Below are 24,634 nucleotides of genomic sequence, written 5' to 3' on the forward strand. Positions count from 1 at the left end.
ACACTTACCCTACAGTTCCCCAGATAAAAAAGAATCGACAAATGTCATGGAAATCAAATTGAATTTCTCGATCTTCTTTATAAAAACCCCTGACAACATCCACTGTTTCGAGTACTTGCATACCACATTGCAAGATGGTTATACCACTTTTCCAATAGTTTTACCGACCGTTGTAGAGTACAGCCCTACTACCGCAGATGCAGTTCTTAAAACAATGGCATGTAAGTTTCCTCTACAAAGCCTACTCGTGATAGGCAATGTTATAACCATCTCGATCGTTGGTAGCCCCCATCAGTTCCCAGAGCCAACCCTTCGCTCATTCCATTGTGCGATCACACCCAATTCGATTCGGTATCGATTGTTGCGCTCCGCGTCGTCCCGGTCATTGTTTTACCGTTTGTGAACCCATTAGTCGTTAAGTGTTATTTTGCATGAATTCCACCACATTTATGGATTAACTTGATTACCTTTAACCTTTTTTGGAAGCGAGTTGCATTTGTATCAAGACCAACACGATCGCAAAGCGATCAAAGGTTGGCTAAAACCTTATTTTTTTCGTATTTTTTCTATTGTGCAACGCCGCGCGAGTGTTGAAGTAAAAGCATGTTTTGTGAACTGTGTGACCTTGACTTGTAACGGTAAATTTGTGTTTTATTCGTTTGATAACTAAGCAAGCTTAGTTTAGAAGAACATCATACTAGCTTAAGGGTAAGTGCCTGTCGGCCACGTGAACGAACGACGCCTACTATGTTGACATGCCGAACAAGCGCCAAAACCTAACCTCACCCGCTTGCTTTGTAGGGCATTTCTTTTTTTGATGGGCGCGATCATGCTACGATCGAGTGCGATCGTATTGCTGCTGATCGCTTTTGGCGTCATTATCAACATCTTCGGAAGCGTGGACGCCGCTCGCAAGTCACCCAGCAGTCGAATTGCGAAGGCGCCGGCCTGTGCCGAGAATGAGTATCGCTGCGATAACGGGGCATGCATCCCCGATGTGAACCACTGCAACGGCGCCAAGGATTGTACCGACGGAAGCGACGAGGTTGGGTGTGGTGAGTACAAAAATAGTCTTACTACATATTTGGATAGCCATGAAAAATCAATACCTGGAATCGATAAGCCATGGAGAGCAGCTCTCATGAGTTCAACACTTATTTGCCATAGTACCAGTATTGGGGTGGATCAAAAATAATTTTTGCTCTACACCGCTCACTCGAGTTTCGATCAAATTCTGGGTGTTCTCCTAAAAATTGAACACATTCGGATCAAGACTGAGACTGCACAAGCCCTTTAATGGAAACAATTCATTCGACCGGTTAAAGTGTTTGCGAACAGTATGGCCCATAAAAAAATGCAAAAATTGTTTGATCGTGAATTTAACATCCACAAGTATATTCTGACATAACTTCGCTATCTAGGACATTTTTTGTAATATTTTATTACTTTCCCAAATAATGTAATAAAGCAAATAAATATGAAGGTTTTGTCCGCTCAAAGTAAGAAACAGCGTCTGATTTTCGTATAGTCTGGTGATAAACTTTCCATCTTCTAAAATCACACTTTATTGTTAGACATATTAGTTTGTTTGGTATCATTGGATGCAAGAGTTCTTAGGGACCATCCATAAATGTCGTTGCATTTTAGGAGGAAGTCTGAGATTTTGTGACGAGCCTATTAGGTATAGGAAAATAGGCTACGATGGGGGAGGGGGGGTGTCAAAAATTGGCCAAAAATTGCTACGTCATTTGTGGACGCTGTCTTAGAGTACGTGTTTTTCATAGTCACAATAAAATATTTTGCTGGGGTCATAGTTTTGAGGGTATTTGCGTCTTACGGGTTTTATATGCCTTTATTTTTGTTTTAAAGTTTAATGACATGTAAATACAGAGGTCTCTAACAGTTTTTTTTTTTTCAGGAAGAAATTTGTTCCTTCGGTTAGAGACAACTTATATTAATACTAGCTTAAGGTTTTGAGCAAAACAGAATCGCTTATCTCACTTATATGAAGGTTCAACCACGGCTCTCCAAAATGAGCCGTTATTTCGAAAATATGTTTAAATCTCCTATGTTTAAATCATTCGATATGGGCGAATGCTGGAGCCAAAGCCGGTGAAGAATTTTACCCTATCGTTGATGTTTTAGAAGCTTTCATCACAAAGATATTGAATTCGATGACTGCATGATAAAATTTGAAGGTATGCTTCCAATTTACCTCTCATCAGGTGAATGTCCATGTCATGTCCAAAGCACGAGTTGATAGTCTCCTCAAATATCAACTCATCGACTTGTACTGTACAACTTTACTGAAGACCGTTATCAAATCGGACATCTCAATAAGTAGTTATTGATTTTTATATGAGTTGTAAATCTTTGGCTATAGCAATTGAGCTGCTCTGCAGACATCACCGGACTTCTGTTATTATTATCAAGTCGGAATACTTTCAGGGACTCTTCGAGAAATTTTTCATCAGAATTTCTGAGGAATTTCCAGTGGATATTGTTAGGAAAATTCCTATTTTACTTCAAGCAATTCCTGATACTTGAAATAATTCTTGGAAAAATGTTTTGATGATATTGTATTGGAAACGCTAAACGAACTGTGCAAATTCCCAAAGAAATTGCTGTTGAAATTTTAGAGAAGTTTCAATCAGAATCATTTGAGAAAGAGTTCTGGCTTCATGGGAGATTAATATCTGTATGTAGTAATTTTGGCATCCTTAGTGGTTTCTTTAGAGTAATTGCTGTATGAGATGTGAAAGAATTCTTGTTTTTATTGTGAATTGTAGTAAAAACCCTTCGATTGATTCCTCAATGAATTCATACAAAACAAAAGAATATCTTGAAGTAATTGCTTGAGAAGTCCAAGAAAAATACTTATTTTTTTTTTTTTCAGCAGAGAGGGCAGGTGTACCAGTAAGTATTGGCCAAACTAAGGAAAAATACTGTTAATAAATAAATCAAAAGACCTTTGATTACTGTCAATACGTTAAACAGAAGCTTACAATCCATGTTCATCAGGAAAAATATGAAAACTGTCCAGAAACTAAGTTTTTGTATTGGATATTGAGGGGGCGAATACTGGACCACTTGCACCATATCTTATGAAGGGAAACACCATGACGAAAAATAGGTGCAAAGGAGCAAACATTTTAGGGAAAATGATTTTTTTCTATTATTTTCTGAGCAAATTTTGAGGTTTCTTAGAATGCTTCCGTATCGTTTTAAAGCAATTCAATGAATACTTTACGATTGGGAGCCATATATGTTGTAAAACGGTATATAATGCGGGGTGGCTAATACTGGTATACCTTCCCGATTAAAAAACTTGAAAAATCACCAAAACTCTTTGAGATAAGAATCCTTGTAGTTTACCTTTGAGTCTCTAATACCCACAGTTTTACAATCGGTCAAAGATCCGCTTTGGGCAATGTTTTTGTTTGTATTTTTATTATTTTCGTTTTCCTTCCTATTTTACTTTTATAGAGATTCTTCAACTTTTTAGTCACTGGCTTTTGATAATAATGATAAATTCAATAGGTACCGTAAATTCGGGTGAAATTAATCAGTAGGGTGAAATTGATCACTGTGTCACTCGATTTTATTTCTTCCTAATGGAGCACAAATATCAATGTAACCTGCAGTGAATGAACGATGTTTGTCGTAAGTATGTCCAAATTGTGTGTTCTGAAGTTTTTTGCGTTCAAAAATGTTCATTTCTATTAAAATAATGTAAAATTTCAAAATCTTGTACGGTGCAGTGTTGACAAACATCAATAAACTTCTAGTTCTAGACAAGGATTTGGACATTGTATAATCCTGAAAGTTTGTGAGGATACTTAAGATATATCCCCAAACTAGATTTCATAATCAAAACTCGTACCAATTCGTTGATTTGATTGAAATATTTGAATTTCTGGTATATTGCAATTTTAGGGAAAGCTTTCCGTTTTACGGTGCAACGAAAAGCTACCGCAACTGTTACATCACTGATTTGCACTGGTGAATCATCAGTAGGCTGCAATGATACCTTGGATACCGTCTTGATGATCGTTGTTTGTTGCTATTCTTCATAGCGTTTTCTCTTTCAAGCATACTATGATTGAATTGTCACGCTCCAATTGTTTGCTTCAATGATGGAATGATTTCGAAGCCTGCGGTAGAACTTTGACAGCTGCGGTAGAACTCTGCGGCTACCGCAAACCGGAAAATTTTCTTAACAACCGTATTATATTAGGAAATTCCTTAGGAAATTGCATACATTTAGGCGTTTTCTGCGTTAAGCAAAGTATGCACTTCGACAGAAAAGTAATCGCCTATCTCGATGCGTGGAAAATTTCTTGCAAGAAATGCTCAAGAAAAGCATTTTTCTTTGATCGCAGTACGCAGTTGAAAAGAAATGTCAATTCAAATGGAGCTCACTGCAGAAAATTTCTTGACCATTTCTTCAGCAGAAATTTTTACTTTTCTTGAGCTGAACAGCATACTTAGCTTTATTCTTGAAATTTAAACATTCATTATTTCTATAAATATTGTATTGTTAAGAATTTGGCAAGCATATTCGGATTCAGAGAGCTCAAATTTATTATGCAAAGTTGTTTTGAAAACTAACAATAGTGGCATTGAAAAGTGATCAATTTCGCCCCGAAATGAGACCTCCCATTTTTTTATTTTAGACATATTTTCTAGCACTAAAATTACATTTGTTAGAAAATTTCAATACTTGAGTCAATAAGGCTCACTTTCAAACTTGTTTTCCTGCATTCAGTTGTTTGGCATTGTCAACATTATAGAAATCAAACAAGATAAACCGTGAAAAGTGATCAATTTCACCCGAAATTACGGTACCTATTTTGAAACATGAAAATGTTCTTTCGAAACATTTTTCATTTCCCAGTGATTAACGGTTAAACGGTAACAGTTTTGAAGTAAACTAATACCACCAGGCTCTTCTTCTATGATAGGTTCATTGTGAAAAAATACAAAATATGTCAGTTTTATTGCAAGTTATAAAATAATTCGATCTTTCAAAAGCATTTACATTCCTTCCTGATTTGCCTGTTATGGTCCTACCGATACGCAAGCATTAAATACATTACATTATGTAATTCGGTATTTAAGGAACCATCGATTTAGGGAGGTATCGAGTTACAGAACACAAAACCAGTGCGACTACAATCCAAGGAACCATCTAGTATCTAGTGAAAACCAACTTTTACTATAGCTCTTTAATTTGATATCAATGTACGAAATATCGTGTAAGGAAGATTTAACTGTTTTATTATTTTCGAGCTATGAATAAAATCAGAATATTTATATTCAAGCATCTCTTGAAGTTTCCATACCAGTACTCCTCCAGAATCCCAGAATTCAGAAGAAATCATTAACATACAACATACATACAATACTGAACAGAATAAAGCACGCATAGGCCGTTTATCTATACAAAATAGTCAGGGCATACAAGTTTAAATTTTATGCATAGTAAAATTCATGCATTTTCTGAGCTACGGTGAAAATTTCAGCTCAATCGGAGTACTAAAAGCCGAGATACTTAATATTTTTGTGTGGAAAACGTCCGATGCACATTGTACAATGGACCAAATCGACAATTTAGCCGGAAAAAGTGTTTTCTCTATTCTCGTCGATTTATTCTCTGAAGACATCGAACGTCTAAAATCGACGAGAACAGAGAAAACACTTTTTTCCGGCTAAATTGTCGATTCGGTCCATTGTGCATTGGTCCCAAAACCATATCTGGGAAGACAAACATGTTTGCACCTTAAGCCTCAGTTTTAGATATATGGTGTCTTCGGGAAAGTTTCTCCATATTTCCCCAGACATTTTTTTTTTTCAGTGATGTGAAATTAGGGTGACCCACATGGTTTAGGAGATCAGACTGTAAGCTTTTTTGCTGATGCATTCAGACCAATACAATGTTCTACAACAATGTTTTAGAACATACGATTTGGAGCAATTTTTCCAAAGAACCCAAATTTTTATCACTTAGGGTTCATTCACAAATTTCATAATGCTGGAGGGGGTGGTTGGTTGTCCTCGTCATGTTACAGTTCTCACATTTTTTTTCTGGTCATTCATATAACAAGAGTTACGAGGGGGTGGGTGGGTGTCAAAAATGGTAATTTTTAGCGTTATGAAATTTATGAACAAACCCTTAGGGCAAATATATTAAATTAATATAATATATTTGCTTAGGGTCAGGGTGGCCCTCAAAATCAGTTTTTTTCTTTTAAAACTTTTCATACGATAATTTCTCTCAAAAACTTTGCTCCGAGCACTTTTGTAACATCTGATTTTGCAACTTTTGCCGAAAAAACTACTCTTCTATCTCTTATCGTTTCAAATGATAGATCTTTTTTCAGATGATATTGAGAAAACTGTGAAACTCTGAGGACGTTTTTTGTTTGAAAAAAAATGATACAAATTCGAAAGTAATATGTTTTTGACCGAAAAACGTCCATATCTGGACAATTGAGAGTTTTAAAAGTGTCTAATACAAAGTAGTCATAAAAATCAACACTTCAGGATATATACAGTAGGGTGCCAATGAAAATCGATTTTTCGAATTTCAAAAAAAGGTAGTGCTCAAAAGTTTTATCTCCTCGAAAAAAGTCCCCATGCAAAATTTGAGCTCAATCGGACTTCATTAAGTGGACCCCCAAAGCGGTCAAAGTTTGGCTTTTTTGACCCATGAAAAATCTCCCAAGGGGGGGTACATGAAATTTCCGAAATCGAAAATTTTTTTTTGATGCCAGATGTCTTAGAAATGCATGAAACGTCGAGATCTGGTGTTATCTGGAAAAATTTTGTTTTTGAAAATATCGAACTTTTGGGACTTAGAAAATTTTTGAGTTGGGGGAGTGAATTGAATTTGAAATGAACGATTTGAATTCAATTGCTGAGAAATTCAAGGCAATAGTACTGAAACGTATCCTATATCATTGTTGGCCACTGAAAGCATATTATATGTGATATTTCATTAGGGTGGTTCATTTACTTTCCATTAGGGTGGTCCTTTTTGTTGAAAAATTAAAAAAAATGAATTTTAATTGAATATTGAAGACAATAGTATTGGAACATCTCTCACATTATCGTAAGCCATTTTCTACATTAAATATGTGGTATTTTATTAGGGTGGTTCACTTATTTTCCATTAGGGTGGGCCTTTCTGACGAAAAATCATAATTTGAATGGGATATTAAAAACAATAGTATTTTATCACCTCTTTCATCATCGTAGGCCATTTCCTTCATTAGATTCGTGATATTTCATTAGGATGGCTCACTTATTTTCCATTGGTGTTTGCCGAAAATTAAAAAAAAAATCAAGAAATTTTGAATTTGATCCTTTTTTTGGCACAATAGTATTTTAACACCTCTTTTATAATCTTAGGCCATTGTCTTCACTTTTGTTTTGAGAGGCTTTAAATTCCTCTGAATTCATGCGCCTTTGATATGGGATATGATATGGGACATCATCGTAGGACACTGTTAACATATTTCATTATGGAGTTTCTCTCATTTTCCATTAGGGTGCGTCATTTTTCGTATAGTTTGAAACCATGATTTCTCGCAAAAGTCTCGTCCACTTTCCTTAATTATGGTGTAAAAATTTCAACCTTAATATCTACAGACCGAAAGATTATGGTGTGGACTACTACATAATATTTGCGTAATGTTCGACGAAAAATGTAAAGGTAACTTAGTTAACAACAAAAGAGTTTTCTAGAAAGCCTCTCATTGTTAGAAAGGTCCTTCTGAAAAGTTTTGCGTGATTTTCATTCGGAATGCAACACTTCACTAAGCTGAACTAGTTCGGAGTCCTCGTCTCATACAAAATCCGCTTGCTACTTCGTGATTTCAGATGCACTCATCTGAGAGATCAAGCATTGAGCCTCAGTGACCTTTCCAATTTAGTTTTGCAAATTCCGAAGGAAATTCCAGAGAAAATTCTGAATGAAATTCTAGAGGAAATACCGAAGGAAATTCCAAAGGAAATTCCAAAGGAAATTCCAACGGAAATTCCAGAAGGAATTACGAAGGAAATTCCAGTGGAAATTCTGAAGGAAATTCCAGTGGAAATTCCGAAAGAAATTCCAGAGTAAATTCCGAAGGAAATTCCAGACGAAATTTCTCAGGAAATTCCAGAGGAAATTTCGCAGGAAATTCTAAAGGAAATTCCGAAGGAAATTCCAGAGGAAATTCCGAAGGAAATTCTAGAGAAAATTCTAAAGGAAATTCCAGAGAAAATTCGGAACGAAATTCCAGAGAAAATCCCGAAAGAAATTTCAGAGGATATTCCAAAGGAAATTCCAGAGATAATTTCGAAGAAAATTCTAGGGGAAATACGGAAGGAAATTCCGAATGAAATTCCAGAGAAAATTCTGAAGGAAATTCCAGAGGAAATTCCGAAGGAAATTCCAGAGGATATTCCGAAGGAAATTCAAGAGAAATTTCCGAAGGAAAATCCAGAGAAAATTCCGAAGGAAATACCGAAGGAAATTCTAGAGGAAACGAAAATTATAGAGGTACTTCCGAAGAAAATTCCGAAATAATTTCAAAGCTTCAAAAGAAATTCCAAATGAAATTCCGAATCAAATTTAACATGAAGCTCCAAAAGGAATTCCGAAGGAAACTCCAAAAGAAATTCCGAAGCAAATTGCAAAGTAAATTTCGACGAAAATAACGTAGAAAATTCCAAATCAAATCCCGAAGGTAGCTCCAAAAGAAATTCCAAACGAAATTCTAAAGCAAATCCCGAAAGAAATTACAAAGCAAATTCAAAAGGAAATTCCATAAAAATAAATCCGAATGGATTTTTGAAGGATGTTCCGAAGCAAATTCCAAAGAAAACTCGGACGAAAATTGCGCAGAAAATTCCAAATGAAATTCCGAAGCCAGCTCTAAAAGAAATTGCAAAGGAAATTCCATAAGAAATTTCAAAGGAACTTCCGAAGCGAATTCCAAAGGAAATTCCGAAGGCAATTCCAGAAGAAATTCAAAGAGAATTTTGAAGGAAGTAATAAAGGAATTCCAAAGCAAATTCTGAAGAAAATTTGATAAGTAGCCTCAAATAAAACTGCAAAGGAATTTTAAAGGATACTCCTAAGGAAATTTCGACGGAAATTCCAAGGTTAATTAAGAAGGAAACTAAAAAAAATCCAACGGAATTTCCGAAGCAAATTTCAGAGGAAATTCTGACGAAAATTGCGTAGAAAATTCCAAAGCAAATTCCGAAAAAAAATCCAAATGAAATTCCGAAGAAAATTACGTGGAAAATTCCAAAGGAAATTCCGAAAATTCCATAAAAAATTCAAAGCAAATTCCGAATGAAATTCAAACAGGAGTTTCTAAGGAAATTTCGAAGAAAAAATCACAGCTCCAAAAGAAATTCCAAAGGAAACTCGATGGAAACATTCAAAATATATGGGAAATCCCGAAAAAAAAATAAAAAAAACTGAATAAAATTCTAAAAGATTATCAAACATTTTCAAATTCTGAACCGCCTCAATGTACATAAACACATATATAGGCAAATACAAAAATATGTGCAAGTCTCTCGAAATCAAACAAAAAAAATACTCTAGACCCCTCGACCGATTTTTCTGGTTTTTGCAGCAAATGAACGCGAGAGACCTAGACTTTATTGTGGCGAAGTTTCAAACTTACCTATTTATTTGTAATAAAGTTGTTCTACGAAACACACCTTATATAGAAACACCCACAACTAATGGATCACTTACCCCAACACTGATGAAATTTCAATCGACCACTTCCCGCATAAACAAAAACAATATCAGTAAAGTTTCCCGAAAGGTCCACAACCATTTGCAACAATATCTGAATGATTTTGGTTACAATGAAAAATAACAATATATCCACCATACCCGAAACGTTTTTAACAATTCAACTAACGGTAAATAGGAAAATCACAATGTGGGGAATAGGCGGTTAAGTTATGTAACCATTTGAAAACGTCGATTTTCTCGAACAAAATTTCTCATCAACAGTTTTTCAAAAGTTAGATATACTGTCCATTTTTCGGCAAAATCAATGTAAGCCAAACAGTGTTGATACATTTGAACCATATGTTTCTAAGGGAAATAAATAACGTATGCATAATTATTGGATAACGGTGCTTTATTGTATTTTTACCATATCCTATTTTGTTATGTAATATAATGCAAGCGCTTGGATAATTCCTGAGACTTTTTCTCGAGGAATTTGAGAAGAAATTGTTGAAGAATCAGATGAATAGTCACATAATCAACCAGTTAATTTTGCACTTTTTAAAGACTCGAATTAAAATAGAAAACCAGACCCGCTACCAGCCCTGCGATGATTCAATTAAAGTTAAATATCACCTCAAGGATATTCTTTCATTCTTTCTAAAACTCACGGAATATCGCCTTCCAATGGATCCATGTATTGATCGATTCCCTTAAAAGGTAGCATCCAGCAACCGGAAGCAGCGCTGCAATCACTCGCAATCTTCCACTTGTCGCCCTGGGTTATAACCGTGAAAGTTTTCTGGAAGGGTTTGGTAGAATTGTCCTGGTAGATGACCGTTCCCGAAACCTTGATGATGAACGTCAACTGCGAGGACACAGCGTCAGTGAAGCGTATAATACATTTTTGATGCTATTGTCGCATTGCTGTTACATTCACATGCAAGAGGTTTCAAAACATTCATATGTGACATTCAGGTTGCTACTGATACATTCTTACTGCAGCCATGAATGTATTACCTAACATGGATAAGAGTAGCGTGCAATTCTTTTCAGCCTCTCATGAACGTTATGCTGTTGTAGATGACGGGAATGCGAAATGAATGTAAAAAACAAACACGACGCAGCTGCGATCGTAGCGACAACTCTTCATTCGGTTGATTCTGATCCAAATCGAAACTTCAACACAGCTGCGTTTTCACTGCTGCACAATGGACCGATGCACGAGTACACTATGGATCGATGCACGAGTTCACTTTTTGACGTTTTAGCGGTGCCGTGTTATTTACGTGATCATGGCAACGAGTGAATTCGGCACCGCTCAAACGTCAAATTAGTGAACTCGTGCATTGGTCCATGGACCTTTGCACGAGTTCACTAATTTGACATTTGAGCGGTGCCGTATTCACTAGCTACCATGGTAACGCTCAAACGTCAACGACTGAACTCGTGCATTGGTCCATTGGAGGAGAGGGCGTTCATTGGAAGCAACAAAAAAGTGGCACAAACGGAGCACCAGGGTTTTTTTAGGTTTGCTTCTACCCTCTTTATTCGTAGGTTTCTGCTTCGAGCCGTTCTCGCACAAGGTGCTGTCCATAAACAACGTGGTCATCCATGGGGAGAGAAGGGCGGGGGTAGTTTGTTTAACCAAAGATCACGATCGGCACATTTTTTTTGTATAGACGAGAAACCGACCGACGAAGGAAGAGGAGTCTAAAAATAGAAAAATGACCCGTGAGTTATGGACAGCCCTCAAGCTGGTGCGGCTGGTTGATACAAGAATGAAAAGAAAAACATATTTCAATCGGTGCACATTGTGAGTGGCACATTATGATAATACAGATTAACGTCTACTACAGTTATTCATTACAACCATGATACATTTATTGCTGACCAAAAAATAGTCACAGTCGCGCATGACTTTTATTTTCAGTATCACATGAAAGTTTGTGTTGCATGAAAGTCATGGTAGTCTATGTGTGATTGTCACGCTCACTACAGTTTTTGACGGTACATTTTGGTTCACTGCACAGCGTCGCCAATGATCGGCTGAGCGACCAGGGTGTTCATAATGTGTTCGAAGCGGGTTCCTGGAAGTACTTCTTTATGTTGTCCTTCCAGTTGGCACCATTTTCGTTCCACACCAGCAAACCATTGTCCATGTAGAGCCGAGTCATCTGATACCACTTCTTGGCTACTTTTTCGTTGTACAGTTTGGTGAATTCCTCCTCCATCCGGCAAGCGGTATCGATTTTGGTGCGCAGTTCCTACGGGGATTGGGTTTGAACCAAACATCCAACATGGCGAAAGATGTGTACTTACTGGGTTGATCGAAGTTGTCATTTTTTTATGTGAATTGCTGTTTTGTAAACACAATTTCAGTCCAACTCGACTTTCATAAGTTAATTGCAAGCTTTGAACAGTTTTAACCTGAGAGAGACTCGCGAAGAGGAAAAATATCAACGTCATATGCAGCCCAGATTCCCCTCTCACGAAACGTCAAATGCAGCCCACCGTTTTTATGGCTGAAAAAGTGAAAAGTATTGTGTTCAAAGTAAACTGTTATTAAAAACCTCAGTCGGCGGAGCAGTTTTTTCCAAAGATGCTGATACATCTAAGCAGAAGATTAATTATTGCTAATGTCTGTTACGTTTGCTGGCATGAAATTTCACTCAAACGGCTATTTATGATTCGATGTGATGCAAACTCAAACATTTTTTGCTGAGAGGTTCATGTGAGGATTTGAACAGCATGCGCATAATTGGTATAAACACAAAGGGGAATAAGAAAAAAACTCAGCAATCACAGAAAAAGAAGACCGACTTCGCGAGTCTCGTCTCAGGTTTTAACAGTAGAATGAGAAGTAAACAATACAGCTTGACAGTTTTCGTTCGACGGCAATCCGACGGCGATTTTTTTCTACACTCAACGCTAGATTAAATGTCGCCTAAAAAAAACCAACAAAATGTAACTATTTGTCGAACTGTTAAAATGTAGTTCAATATTGTCAAATGTAAATGTGTAAGTGTGTTGCAATAATTTAAACAAAAACAATTTGCCGAATGGTGGCGGTATATTTCCACCATATCTTGCTTGAATCCATTCCCATAAAATTTTACAATATCAGAGCAGTATCATGTACTGATAGGTATGAGTTGATCTTACTGTTTGAAATGGTGAACAGCTTTGAAGTCCATATGGTTATACATAAAAGCAACTATTTCTGAAACATTAACAGTAACCGTTACAAGATGTTTATTGTTCTTAAAGTAACACAAACTGTATTTTGCTATGCGGGATTAATTGTCATTTCACACTACCGCCATCTACAGGTCTTATTGCAAGAAATAGTATTTCGTGCGACATGCTTACAAGATGATGATGGTGTGAAGTGGGCAATGGATTTTAAAGAAATTTGTGACAAACAGACGTGTCAATGAAGAATGTTCTACCGACCACTCATTTAACGATCATTTCAAATTTGCTATGTTTCAAAGACCCGCATTGTTTTTCGTTGTGTTTGACGTTTCACACTAGTATTTGAACCAAAATGAAAGTTTGTTTTGAATTGAGCTAGAAATCATAAAAGAAACTTTTCACCCACTCGAACTTTTGCCTCACTTTACTCTACCCAAGTAGCTTGCGAAACATCTTTGAAATAAATGCAGCTGTAACTTACCTAGTTCTAGTTCAGTTGCATATTAATATTAATAGCGCATAAAGTTTTATTTCCGTTGCATTTCCCCTCGCGTTTGACGTTAAACATTGTTGAAACGATGAGATTAGCCCTGAAAACTATCTTTATTATTTTTCAGAATCTTTCCCAAAATTATATTGGAAATCCTATAATAAAATCTTTGCGATTTCTAGGATTCGAATAGAAATCTGCACATAATTCGATAATAAATGCACTTAACATTCTGTCAAAATCTGGGTAATGGACCATGCATGAGTTCATTATTTGAAGTTTGAGCGTTTGAGTTTACGTGACCATGGCAACGAACGAATTCGGCACCGCTCAAACGTCAAATTAGTGAACTCGTGCATCGGTCCATTTCTTCACCGCTCAAACGTCAAATAATGAATCCGTGCATAGGTCCATATCTAGTGGTTACTGAGGCGGTTGCTGTTTTGCTAGTAGATGAAGTGCCGCCGCATTGCAAAGGATGATGAACTGGATACCTACTTGATTACATTAACTGAGAGTTTTTTTTTTTGCAAATTTACCATTTTTTGCACGTGTATACAATAAGGCAGGTACGAAGATACTCTGTCCGGATAATCGAGAAAAAATCCTTTACGAAAAGATGTTTTCCGAACGTGGGATTCGAACCCACGACCTTCAGCTTAGTATTGCTGAATGGCTGCGCGTTTACCGGTACGGCAATCTGGGCCCCATGCCAGGAAGACTACCAAGAACAGGGGGGAACGCAACGAGATGCGCCCACCGTTCATGTTTTGTGGGTGTATTCGTTTGGCTCACAACTCTGCTAGGCATCCCGCTGTTTGAGTGTTGAAATGCATCAGCATTTGCTGCCTGGCATGGCCCGCGTTCGACCTGTGCTGTTTGGGTCGGCCCGCGTGAGAGATGATTGTTAGGCGAGCTTTGTTTGTAGTTGACAGCCGTACACCCACCCTGACCAGGAATCCCTGAAAACTACCAAAAATTCCTTTGAGAACTTGCTCAATATTTTTACCTGAAGCTCTAGGAGTACGTACAAAATGCAAAGACCTTAAAAATATTGTTCACGCTTGTAGATTCGAAGACATATGGTGCCGTGAGTCGCTTGTCAGTCTAATCTGCATTTTCGTCGAAAATGAGTTAATATCAGTTTTCAACATACCTTGATTTTGATATGACCGTTTAGCATCACTAACGAGACAACACATTTTGTTCAGAGAGTTTGGAAAAAAACACCAAGTCAAATTCTCCCATAATGAAAAGTAATCGCTAATCAGTCCCACTACAGATTTCCGCAAAATAGATTCCGTGACTCAAAAAATGAACCATATTTTGATAACTTTCAGATTTTGCTACATGAGATTTACTCTAGTAATTTTATTGGAGTGAGAAGCATGGTGGAAATTTCATTGATCATATGATATTTGCGTTTCATTGAGATTCTAACACGTTTCAATCATCTGGATTTTTTTAATATTCGATTTGAAAACGGGTTTGCCAACTTCTCAGTCAATATTAACACATGGGACGGACTTGTGATTCACGGCAGTAGAGTAAGGTGGGGCAAAAGTTCGACTTTAGTGGTATAATCAAAGTTTCCAGGAAAACAATAGCCGTTGAAACAAAACAAATACCATACAGTGAACCTTCAACATATTGGCAGTAATTTTGCTGAACAAACGGGGGTCAAAATATTTACCCAGTTTTAGTTATAACAGTTTCAAAATTGATTGTCTTAAACGAACTTTTGCCCCACCGGTGGGGCAAGAATACGAATTTAGTATGGGGCAAAAGTTCGCTGGCTAAACACAAAATATCGATACTTCTATGACAGGCATACTTTATACCATACTTTATACTTATTACTTAATTAAAAAAAAATTCCCAAAACAGAGTTAATTGTAATATACTCAAAAATAGATGTTTTTCGCAAAACCAAGTGGAAATGTAAAATTTTGGTGACATTTTTCGCACGATCAGACAAATTTAGATAAGATAATGTAAATCAATTTGCAATTTTTTCCGTGAGTTTATACATGGGTCGAACTTTTGCCCCGCTGATTCGAACTTTTGCCCCACTATGGGCCAAAAATCGTTTCCAAGCATTTATGCAAAAACTAATTCACCTCAAAGCATCCTTATGATGAGTCTAGACGCCATTACATAAAATATTGAAAAAGATTTTATCTTCATTTGATTCCATGCAACGAAAGTTTGACCGAAAATTACAATTTTCACGTCGAAAAACAACAAATAGTTTATAACTTTTCCAAATCTCAATCAATTTTAATGATATTTGGAGTGAAAGCCTCTTACTTCAATAGAATTTGAACCACCATGACATTTAGAAGTTTTGTTTTGAATTGAGCTAGAAATCATAAAAAGAAACTCTTGCCCCACTCGAACTTTTGCCCCACTTTACTCTATATCCCAGCCAGAAGATTAATTACGAACGGGTAGAATTACAAAAACATCTGAAGGATTAACCACAGGAATTTGCAACTTCTGAAAACCACTAGGGAACCCTGCAAATCCTAGGAAACCCGTTACACCTCTTGAAAACTAAAGTGATCCACTTACTCTTTGAGAATGCCTTGAAAACCTCTCAGGACCCCTTGCGGCCCTGAAAACATCTTTGGATCGCTGAGAACCCCTTGTGAATCATCTATGAATCTCTAACAAAGTTTAAAATAAAAGTGAATCCCTTTTAGGAGTTCCTAGCGAAGTTCTATGAAGTCATTGCAAACCCCCGAAAACATTTTGAAAATCCCTTGCGAAGCCCCGGGAACCCTAATGAAGCTTGCAGGCTTTGAGAACTTCGGCGAAAATAAACAAACCGCTTGGAAACTACCGTAAAATCGGGTGTAATTGATCAGAAGGGTGAAATTGATCATCGTATCACACGATTTTATATATGCGTAATGGAGCACAAATATCAATGTAAGCTGCAGTAAATGAACCTTGTTTGTCGCGACTATTGTCGAATTGTGTGTTGTGGAGTTTTTAACGTTGAAGAATGTTTATTACTATGAAAATAATACAAAATTTCAAAATCATGCACGGTGAAGTTTTGACAAACACCTATGAACTTCTATTTCTAAGCAATGATTTGAACATAGTAGAAACCTGAAAGCTTGTGAGGATGCTTAAGATGTATCCGCAAACCATATTTCATCACCAAAATTCGTACCAATTAGCTCAAATAGTTGAAATAATTGAATTTCTGTTAGATATCATCGATTTCCTTAGGAAATTGCATACATTTAGGCGTTTTCCACGTAATTATTGAAATTTAACCATTCCTTATTTATATAAATATTGCAATGTTAAGATTTTGACAAGCATATTCAGATTCAGGGAGCTCAAATTTATCATGTAGAGTTGTTTTGAAAACTAACAATAATGGCATTGACAAGTGATCAATTTCACCCCGAAATGAGATCCCCTGATTTTCTATTTTAGAGATATTTGTTAACACTAAAATGACATTTGTTAGAAAATTTCGGTACATGAGTCGATGAGGCTTACCTTCGTACTTGTTTTCCTGCATTTAGTTGTTTGGTATTGCTAGCATTATAGAAAACAGACTAGAAAAACCGTGAAAAATGATCAATTTCACCCGAAACTACGGTTTTTTTTTTAGCCTGTGGATTCTTTGGGAACTCTTGAAAGACTCATGCGACCCCGAAGGATGTTATTGGATCAGAAGATTGAATCACCCGTAGAGTTGCATACGTTATGCAGTTCATTCTTATGAACTATTTCAAGCATGTATGCATTCACAATACCTTGAGCAGACGAATTCCATCCAGAATGAGTCGAAAAGAATAAAAATCGTGCTCGATAGTCTTCGATATGGATTAAATTTTGCACATGTTTTTGGTATGCTAGAATATGTGTTTTCCATAGAAATATTGATCATTTTGACTCAAGTGTAACTTTTGAAAACGGACTATAATATTTTGCTTGCAACTTTTATGAAAAATTCTAACTCCGAAACTGTTGATTTTAGAGAAAAATGTTCTACGAAAAAGTACACTGAAAATATATTTTATTTATTTCCATGAACAAATCAAAAATAAAACTTAAATTTAAAATTACACAAAACCCCATTTTTAATATTTTTTTAAATTTTCACCATAGAATCTTGATAGTAAACAGATGTTTGAGACAAAGTTTCATGAAGGAGAAATTTTTAATAAAAAAGTTTTTCTAAGATCAACTTTTGGTCGATTTTCAAAATTTTGATTTTTTGTCAAAATAAATACATTCTGATGATACAGTAAGCATTTCAAAATGATTCTAAGCCATGATGATTATATGAATAATTTCTTTAAAAGTAGCCATTTTCGAATTATATCGACTTTAATGCCAAATATATTATTTAAATATTAAAATAGGCCATTTTCATTAGTTATTCGCGATTCTCCATCAAGAAAAATAAGTAAGTGGAAAGAAATATGGTCTTCACTCTCGAAAACGTTTTATTATCCATGGAGAAATGCGAATAACTTATGAAAATGGCCTATTTTAATATTTAAACAATATTTTTTCCATTAAAATTGATATAATTCGAAAATGGCTACTTCTAGAGAAATTTTGCATATAATCATTATGGCTTCGAATCATTTTGAGATGCTAACTGTATCATCAGAATGTATTTATTTTGATAAAAAATCAAAATTTTGTAAATCGACCAAAAGTTGTTCTTAGAAAAACTTTTTTATTAAAAATTTATCCATCATGAAACTTTGTCCCAAACATCTGTTCACTATCAAAATTCTATGGTAAAAATTTAAAAAATATTAAAAATTGGGGTTTTTGTGTAATTTAATATTTAAGTTTTATTTTTGATTTTTTCATAAAAATATATAAAATATTTTTTCAGTGTATATTTTTTTCTTATAGTCCAAACGGTTCACTACAACTTCTTCATAGAACATTTTTTCCTAAAATCAACAGTTTCGGAGTTAGAATTTTTCAAATAAGTTGCAAGCAAAAAATTATAGACCGTTTTCAAATGTTACACTTGAGTCAAAATGATCAATTTTTCTATGGAAAACACATATTCTACCATACCAAAAACATGTGCAAAATTTAATCCAAATCGAAGATGGTCGAGTTCTGTGACTGATCGATTTGACATGGAATTCGTTAGCATTAACTGCATTAACAATACACTCTACCAGATAGTTTATTTATTTATTTATTTATTTTGTCAAGCATAGGTAGACTACATACAATAATTACAATACTTTCTTACATGCTATGGATTACTTCTATTGTTCTTTAGTTGTGTTTTAAGCTGCTCTTTGGACATAGTAATGCCAATGAATTCGCAATGTACATTATACTGACGCATCATACGGTTTATTGGTCCGTTTTGAGCATAATGCGTTCTGCATGATTTTTCTGAAAATAATTTTCTTGTTCTTAAATGCCGAGAGGGTGTGTAGAAGTTTAGTTGAGAGAGAAGTGCAGCAGAGTCTACACGGTTCGAAATAATGTTGTATATAAAGAGAATCATTGCGAATTCCCGGCGTTGCTTAAGTGTTTCCAAGTTGATGAGCATGCAGCGTGCTTCATACGACGGAAGTGGCAGTACAGTCCAATTCAATTTCCGAAGGGCGTATAAAAGGAATTGCTTCTGTACTGATTCTATGCGTTCTTCGTGTACGACATGATACGGGTTCCATACTAGGTGACAGTATTCCAAAATTGGTCTTACATATGTAGTATACAATAGTTTAATAGTATATGGGTCTTGAAAATTGTTGCTGAACCTCTTAATGAAGCCAAGCATGCTGTTTGCTTTGTTTATTATGGAATTATAATGTTCTACAAAAGAGAGTTTAGAGTCTAGGATTACGCCCAAATCCCTTACAATTTTACACTTCTGCACTACTTGATTTCGTAAAAATACTTCAATTGGTGGTGTTACATATTTTCGACTAAATGCTATTGAATTACATTTTTTGATATTGAGCTGAAGTAAACTTTTTTGGCACCAAGTGAAGAATAAGTTAATGTCATTCTGGAATTCTTCTGCTTCGCTAGAATTACTTACTTTCATGAAGAGCTTCATGTCGTCTGCATATATAAGAAATTTTATTTTTCTAAGTAAAAAGAAAATGTCGTTTACAAAAAGAAGTGGGCCTAAATGAGAACCTTGGGGTACTCCAGAGGTTACAGAAATGGGTGCTGATAATTTATTTTGAAAGCGCACAATTTGTTTCCTATGTGATAGATATGACTGGATCCAACTCAAGAGTCCTGGCTCCATTCCTATTTTTTGCAATTTGAAGATTAATAATGGTATGTCGATTCGGTCAAATGCCTTACTGAAGTCAGTGTAGAGGGCTTCTACGTGCTTGCCATTGTCCATTGCGTTGAGAATAAAAGATACAAATTCTAGCAGATTGGAAGATGTTGAGCGGCCTTTAAAAAAGCCATGCTGCATACAAGTAATTTGGTTTTTTACTTGCTGGAAAATTTTGTCGTTTACGAGAGATTCGAAAAGTTTGGGAACACATGAGATAATGGCAATTCCGCGATAGTTCCGTATGTCAGATTTTGTACCTGATTTGGAAACAGGCACCAAATATGAGGATTTCCAAGCTACTGGGAATTTTCCATTATTTAGAGACATGTTGAAAAGGCGTTCTAAGGGAAGGGTAAGTTCTTCTGAGAGATTTTTGAAGAACGCGGATGCAATGCCATCCGGTCCTGCTCCCTTAGTTACGTCCAGGTTTTTTAGTGCCGATAAGATTTCTTGTTGTGATAGTTTTTCAATAGATATACTATTAGAAATTTCTGGGAAAAAAGAAAAGAAATTGCGGTCGCGGTCTTCTTCAGAGTAGGTGGTATACACTTCTTGGAAGAAATCTGCAAAGAGGTTGCAGATATCGGAAGAGTTTTCACCTACGTTTCCGTCAAAATGCATTCGCGAAGGGAAATTGCTACTTTTTATTTTTGTGTTTACATAATTAAAAAAGTTTTTAGGACATGATTTGACTTCGGATTCGACCTTACGATTATATTCTTCATGTGCAGAGTTAATGGCAGAGTTGAGTTGGTTACATATGTCATGATAATTTTGTAAGTTGGTGGCAGTATTTTCTTTTTTGTATAATTTATGCGCTTTCTGTTTCTTGTTCTTTAGGTTTTTCAGATGTGGGCTAAACCACACCGGTAATTTGTTACTTTGTATACGTCTTTTTCTTCTTGTTGGCACAGTTTCATTAAATATTTGTTGAATAATTGAATAGAACTTGTCTACTTCGGTGTCGACATTTACTTCAATACTTATGATATGTTGCCAATTAATTCTACATAGTCTACGTTTGGCTTCGTTGTAATTTGCTTTATTGTATTCCGGCACTTCCTCGTACTCCCAGTCGCTGGGGAGAGAAGTTTTATGTATGAAGATTGAGTATTCAATTGCAGTGTGAAATACTTCATTTTTCCATAGAGGTGATAATGATGTATACACACAGAAATCTTCAGTGCAATTTGTAAATAAGTGTTTGTTTTGGATGAACTAGTATTGCTTTTCTGTATTTATTTATTTATTTTATTTTTCGTCAATCGACGTAGACTAGTACATTATACATAAACATATTTTTGTTTTATTTCTTAATACTAAAATTATGAAATTTATAAAAAATATTGAAAAAGAAAGTGTAGTGTAAGTAATGTTAACTTCATTTTGGTTTATTTTATGTGTTGCGATTTCTAATGGATTTGAAGTATGTTTTTAGATTTTGCCGAGACATGGTAAAGTCAATAGTTTCGCAATTTTGATTGTAAATGGCCATCATTTGATTTAGAGGCCCGTTTTTGGCATAATTTGTTCGATGATGATTTGTCAAGAATAAGTTACGCAGAATAGCGTGAAGATTTCGGGCAAACATTCCAGTTCGTTCGAATCCCGCCGGGGACTTCGACAGGGTGATGGACTTTCGTGCCTGCTGTTCAACATCGCGCTAGAAGGTGTCATGCGGAGAGCCGGGTTCAATAACCGAGGCACGATTTTCACAAGATCCAGCCAATTTGTTTGCTTCGCGGATGATATGGATATTGTCGGCAGAACATTTGGAACGGTGGCAGACGTGTACACCCGCCTGAAACGTGAAGCGACAAAAGTCGGCCTGGTGGTGAATGCGTCAAAAACAAAGTACATGCTGATAGGCGGAACCGAGCGCGACAGAGCCCGCCTGGGAAGCAGTGTTACGATAGACGGGGATACTTTTGAGGTGGTTGATGAGTTCGTCTACCTCGGATCCTTGTTAACGGCTGATAACAACGTTAGTCGTGAAATACGGAGACGCATCATCAGTGGAAGTCGCGCCTACTATGGGCTCCAGAAGAAGCTGCGGTCGAGAAAGATTCACCCCCGCACCAAATGTACCATGTACAAAACGCTTATAAGACCGGTGGTCTTCTATGGACATGAAGCATGGACCATGCTGGAAGAGGACCTGCAAGCACTTGGAGTGTTCGAACGAAGGGTGCTTAGGACGATCTTTGGTGGAGTGCAGGAGAACGGTGTGTGGCGGCGGAGAATTAACCACGAGCTCGCTAGGCTCTACGGCGAACCAAGTATCCAGAAGGTTGCGAAAGACGGAAGGGTGCGCTGGGCAGGGCATGTTGCAAGACTACCGGACAACAATCCTGCAAAGATGGTGTTCGCGTCGAATCCGGTTGGCACAAGAAGGCGGGGAGCACAGCGAGCGAGGTGGCTTGATCAGGTGCAACAAGATCTGGAGAACGTGGGCCAAAATCGAGGTTGGAGAGACACAGCCTTGGACCGAGTAAATTGGCGTAACATCGTTAACGAGGTTTTATCAAATTAATTGATGTAACACCAACTAAATAAATAAATAAAAATAAAATAATAATGTCATGAAATGGCTTACGAACGGGTCAACGGATTTGAATGATTCTTTCTCCGTTTTGTTCGTCAAGGGTTCCGACGTGTTTGTCAGTATAAAAATCCCCGAATATTCACCGAGAAAGTTGGAAAAACAAGAATGCATGGAATTGTCATTTCGTATAGGACGATCCATAACATTTTTCAACAGCCTACTTGATCGCAAGACGAAGTTTGCCGGGACCACTAGTTTACAAATATATAGCAAATAAACACAATGTTTTACCGAAAAATCACGTAAACTGATTTAAAATCAGAACACATGCCAAAAATACGTTGAAATCTTTTAAAATTGCATTGGATTGGTGAAAACTAGTAAAACACATTTTTCAAAGCACCAACATTGTGGTTATACTTAAGTCAAAAAAATCATTTCTTATATAGCGACTAGTGGTCTCAGATGGAAGAACCTAGTCTATTTATATTAACATTGTCCAGCTACGACAGCAGAGGAGACGAAACCGGCAGAAAATCATTCGATTCTCTTGGTTTGTTTTCGAATCGTGACATAAAGTAATGAATTAGTTTTCTTTATAGATATGTCCAAAGTAACACAAACTGACTGTACCGTGCAGTGCAGGGAGGGAGCATAATTTCAATGCTAGAACATTGTGTGGCATCGAATGTATACTGAATGTAATAAAATCTTTGATTTTTGATATACCGCAATAATTGGACGAAACACCGCAATAATAGAACATAGGAAGCGCTTCAGATCTATGTTAAAAAAATGTACGTTTGATTCCAAAATTTACTTTTTTACTTCATTATGCTCCAGATAAAGGATAGTTTTAACACTTAACATTGCAAAATACTGTAATATTTAGGTTTTGGACACTGAAATACGATTTAAATTTCAACACCGTGCTTAAAACCTCCATAATAAATACCCTATCTCTCCCTATGTCGATAGTTTTTTCGGTCCCTTCATTTTGCATACATTTTCACTCTGCATATCTCGATATCCTCCTTATCTCGATATCTCCCTATCTTGAAGTGATTTTCATTCCCGATTTTCCTCCTTATCTCGATATCTCTCTATCTCGTTGTGATTTTCATTCCCAATTTTCTCTCCGTATGTCGATATGCCCATAATCAAAGGTTACTAGACTAGATTTTAGGGATTCAAAACAATTTACGAAGACGAAATGACGTCTGTTTGTTTTCAATTTTCCTGGTAACGGAGCGATTTTCAATCTAGTATTCATTTAAAACTTGTTCTATGTCTCGATCTCTCCCTATCTCGATGGTCCCTTCGATATCTAGATGTGGAGAGTCGACTGTATGTATCAAAACGGTATAACAATTGAAATATTTCATAAAACGTTGGTCATTCTTGAGCTATTTCTGTAGTCAGGCTTGTGCCCAAACGTGGCCCTGGATCCGAGCTTCTGAGACAGGTCACATGCTTAAAAATTCAGGAGGTTTAAGCGTCAAATGACTAGTTTTGGTACAAATACTGAAATAATCCTCAATGCTGGCATCTCCATTGGTCATTCCTGGGTTTCTTCAGCGGTCGCAAAGCACCAGACTGGTGTGAGATGAGTCACATGTGCAGAATATCTAGAAGATTTAGCCGTCGAATACCTAAAAACTAAAATGTCCCACTGATAGTTTACTTTATATTGTGTTACATGGGTCATGTGCTTTTAAAAACAAAAAGATAGAAGCGTCAAATTGCTGGTTATTATTATTATTATTATCTTTTATTTTAACTTGAATTTTGAAAGAGGGAAAAACCCCTTTGAGTGATTTCTTTTTTGGAAATCTTTCTCAAAAAGGCACAAAACCTCTTTATCTTTTCAAACAACATTACAAAAATAATTCTTAAATACTAAAGGCTCATCCGGAATTGATCCATATCGGAGCCGTTGGAGTCATCATGAGGGTCCTCGTATATCCAAGTAACTTGAATTAAAACAACTTAAACTCCGAATGGTACAAAGGATCGGTTATCTGAAAATAAATATAAAAAAGCGAGCAGTATCAACTATAATAAGAAATCTCATTAAAATACCCATATAAAATTTTTAAAATATTCAAATTTTTAAACGCCAAAATATCTCGAATAGATGTAGGTATATTAAGACCCAATCTTGAAATTTTTTCAAAAATATTTCTTCTTGGCAAATCAAAACGAGTACAATTAAAGACAATATGATCTATATCTTCATATGATTCACCACATTCACAAAGATTAGAGTCCTTGATATTTATGCGGTATAAATGACTGTTACATATATAGTGATTAGACATAAGTCTGGTATAAAAA

The 24,634-nt window shown here is 36.1% G+C and overlaps 1 protein-coding gene across 1 annotated transcript in view; it reads left to right on the forward strand.

The window, feature by feature from the left end:
* Positions 1–287: 287 nt before the first annotated feature.
* LOC5569465 (putative vitellogenin receptor) overlaps positions 288–24,634 on the forward strand; it is a 39,652-nt gene continuing 15,305 nt past the window's right edge. Inside the window, exons 1-2 of the mRNA XM_001658500.2 lie at positions 288–708; positions 802–1,055. Coding sequence (XP_001658550.2) covers positions 818–1,055 — 238 coding nt within the window. The 5' untranslated portion in view covers positions 288–708; positions 802–817. The remainder of the gene's footprint in view (positions 709–801; positions 1,056–24,634) is intronic.

Source organism: Aedes aegypti, chromosome 1 (assembly GCF_002204515.2).
Source record: "Aedes aegypti strain LVP_AGWG chromosome 1, AaegL5.0 Primary Assembly, whole genome shotgun sequence".
In the NCBI taxonomy this organism is placed as follows: domain Eukaryota; kingdom Metazoa; phylum Arthropoda; class Insecta; order Diptera; family Culicidae; genus Aedes; species Aedes aegypti.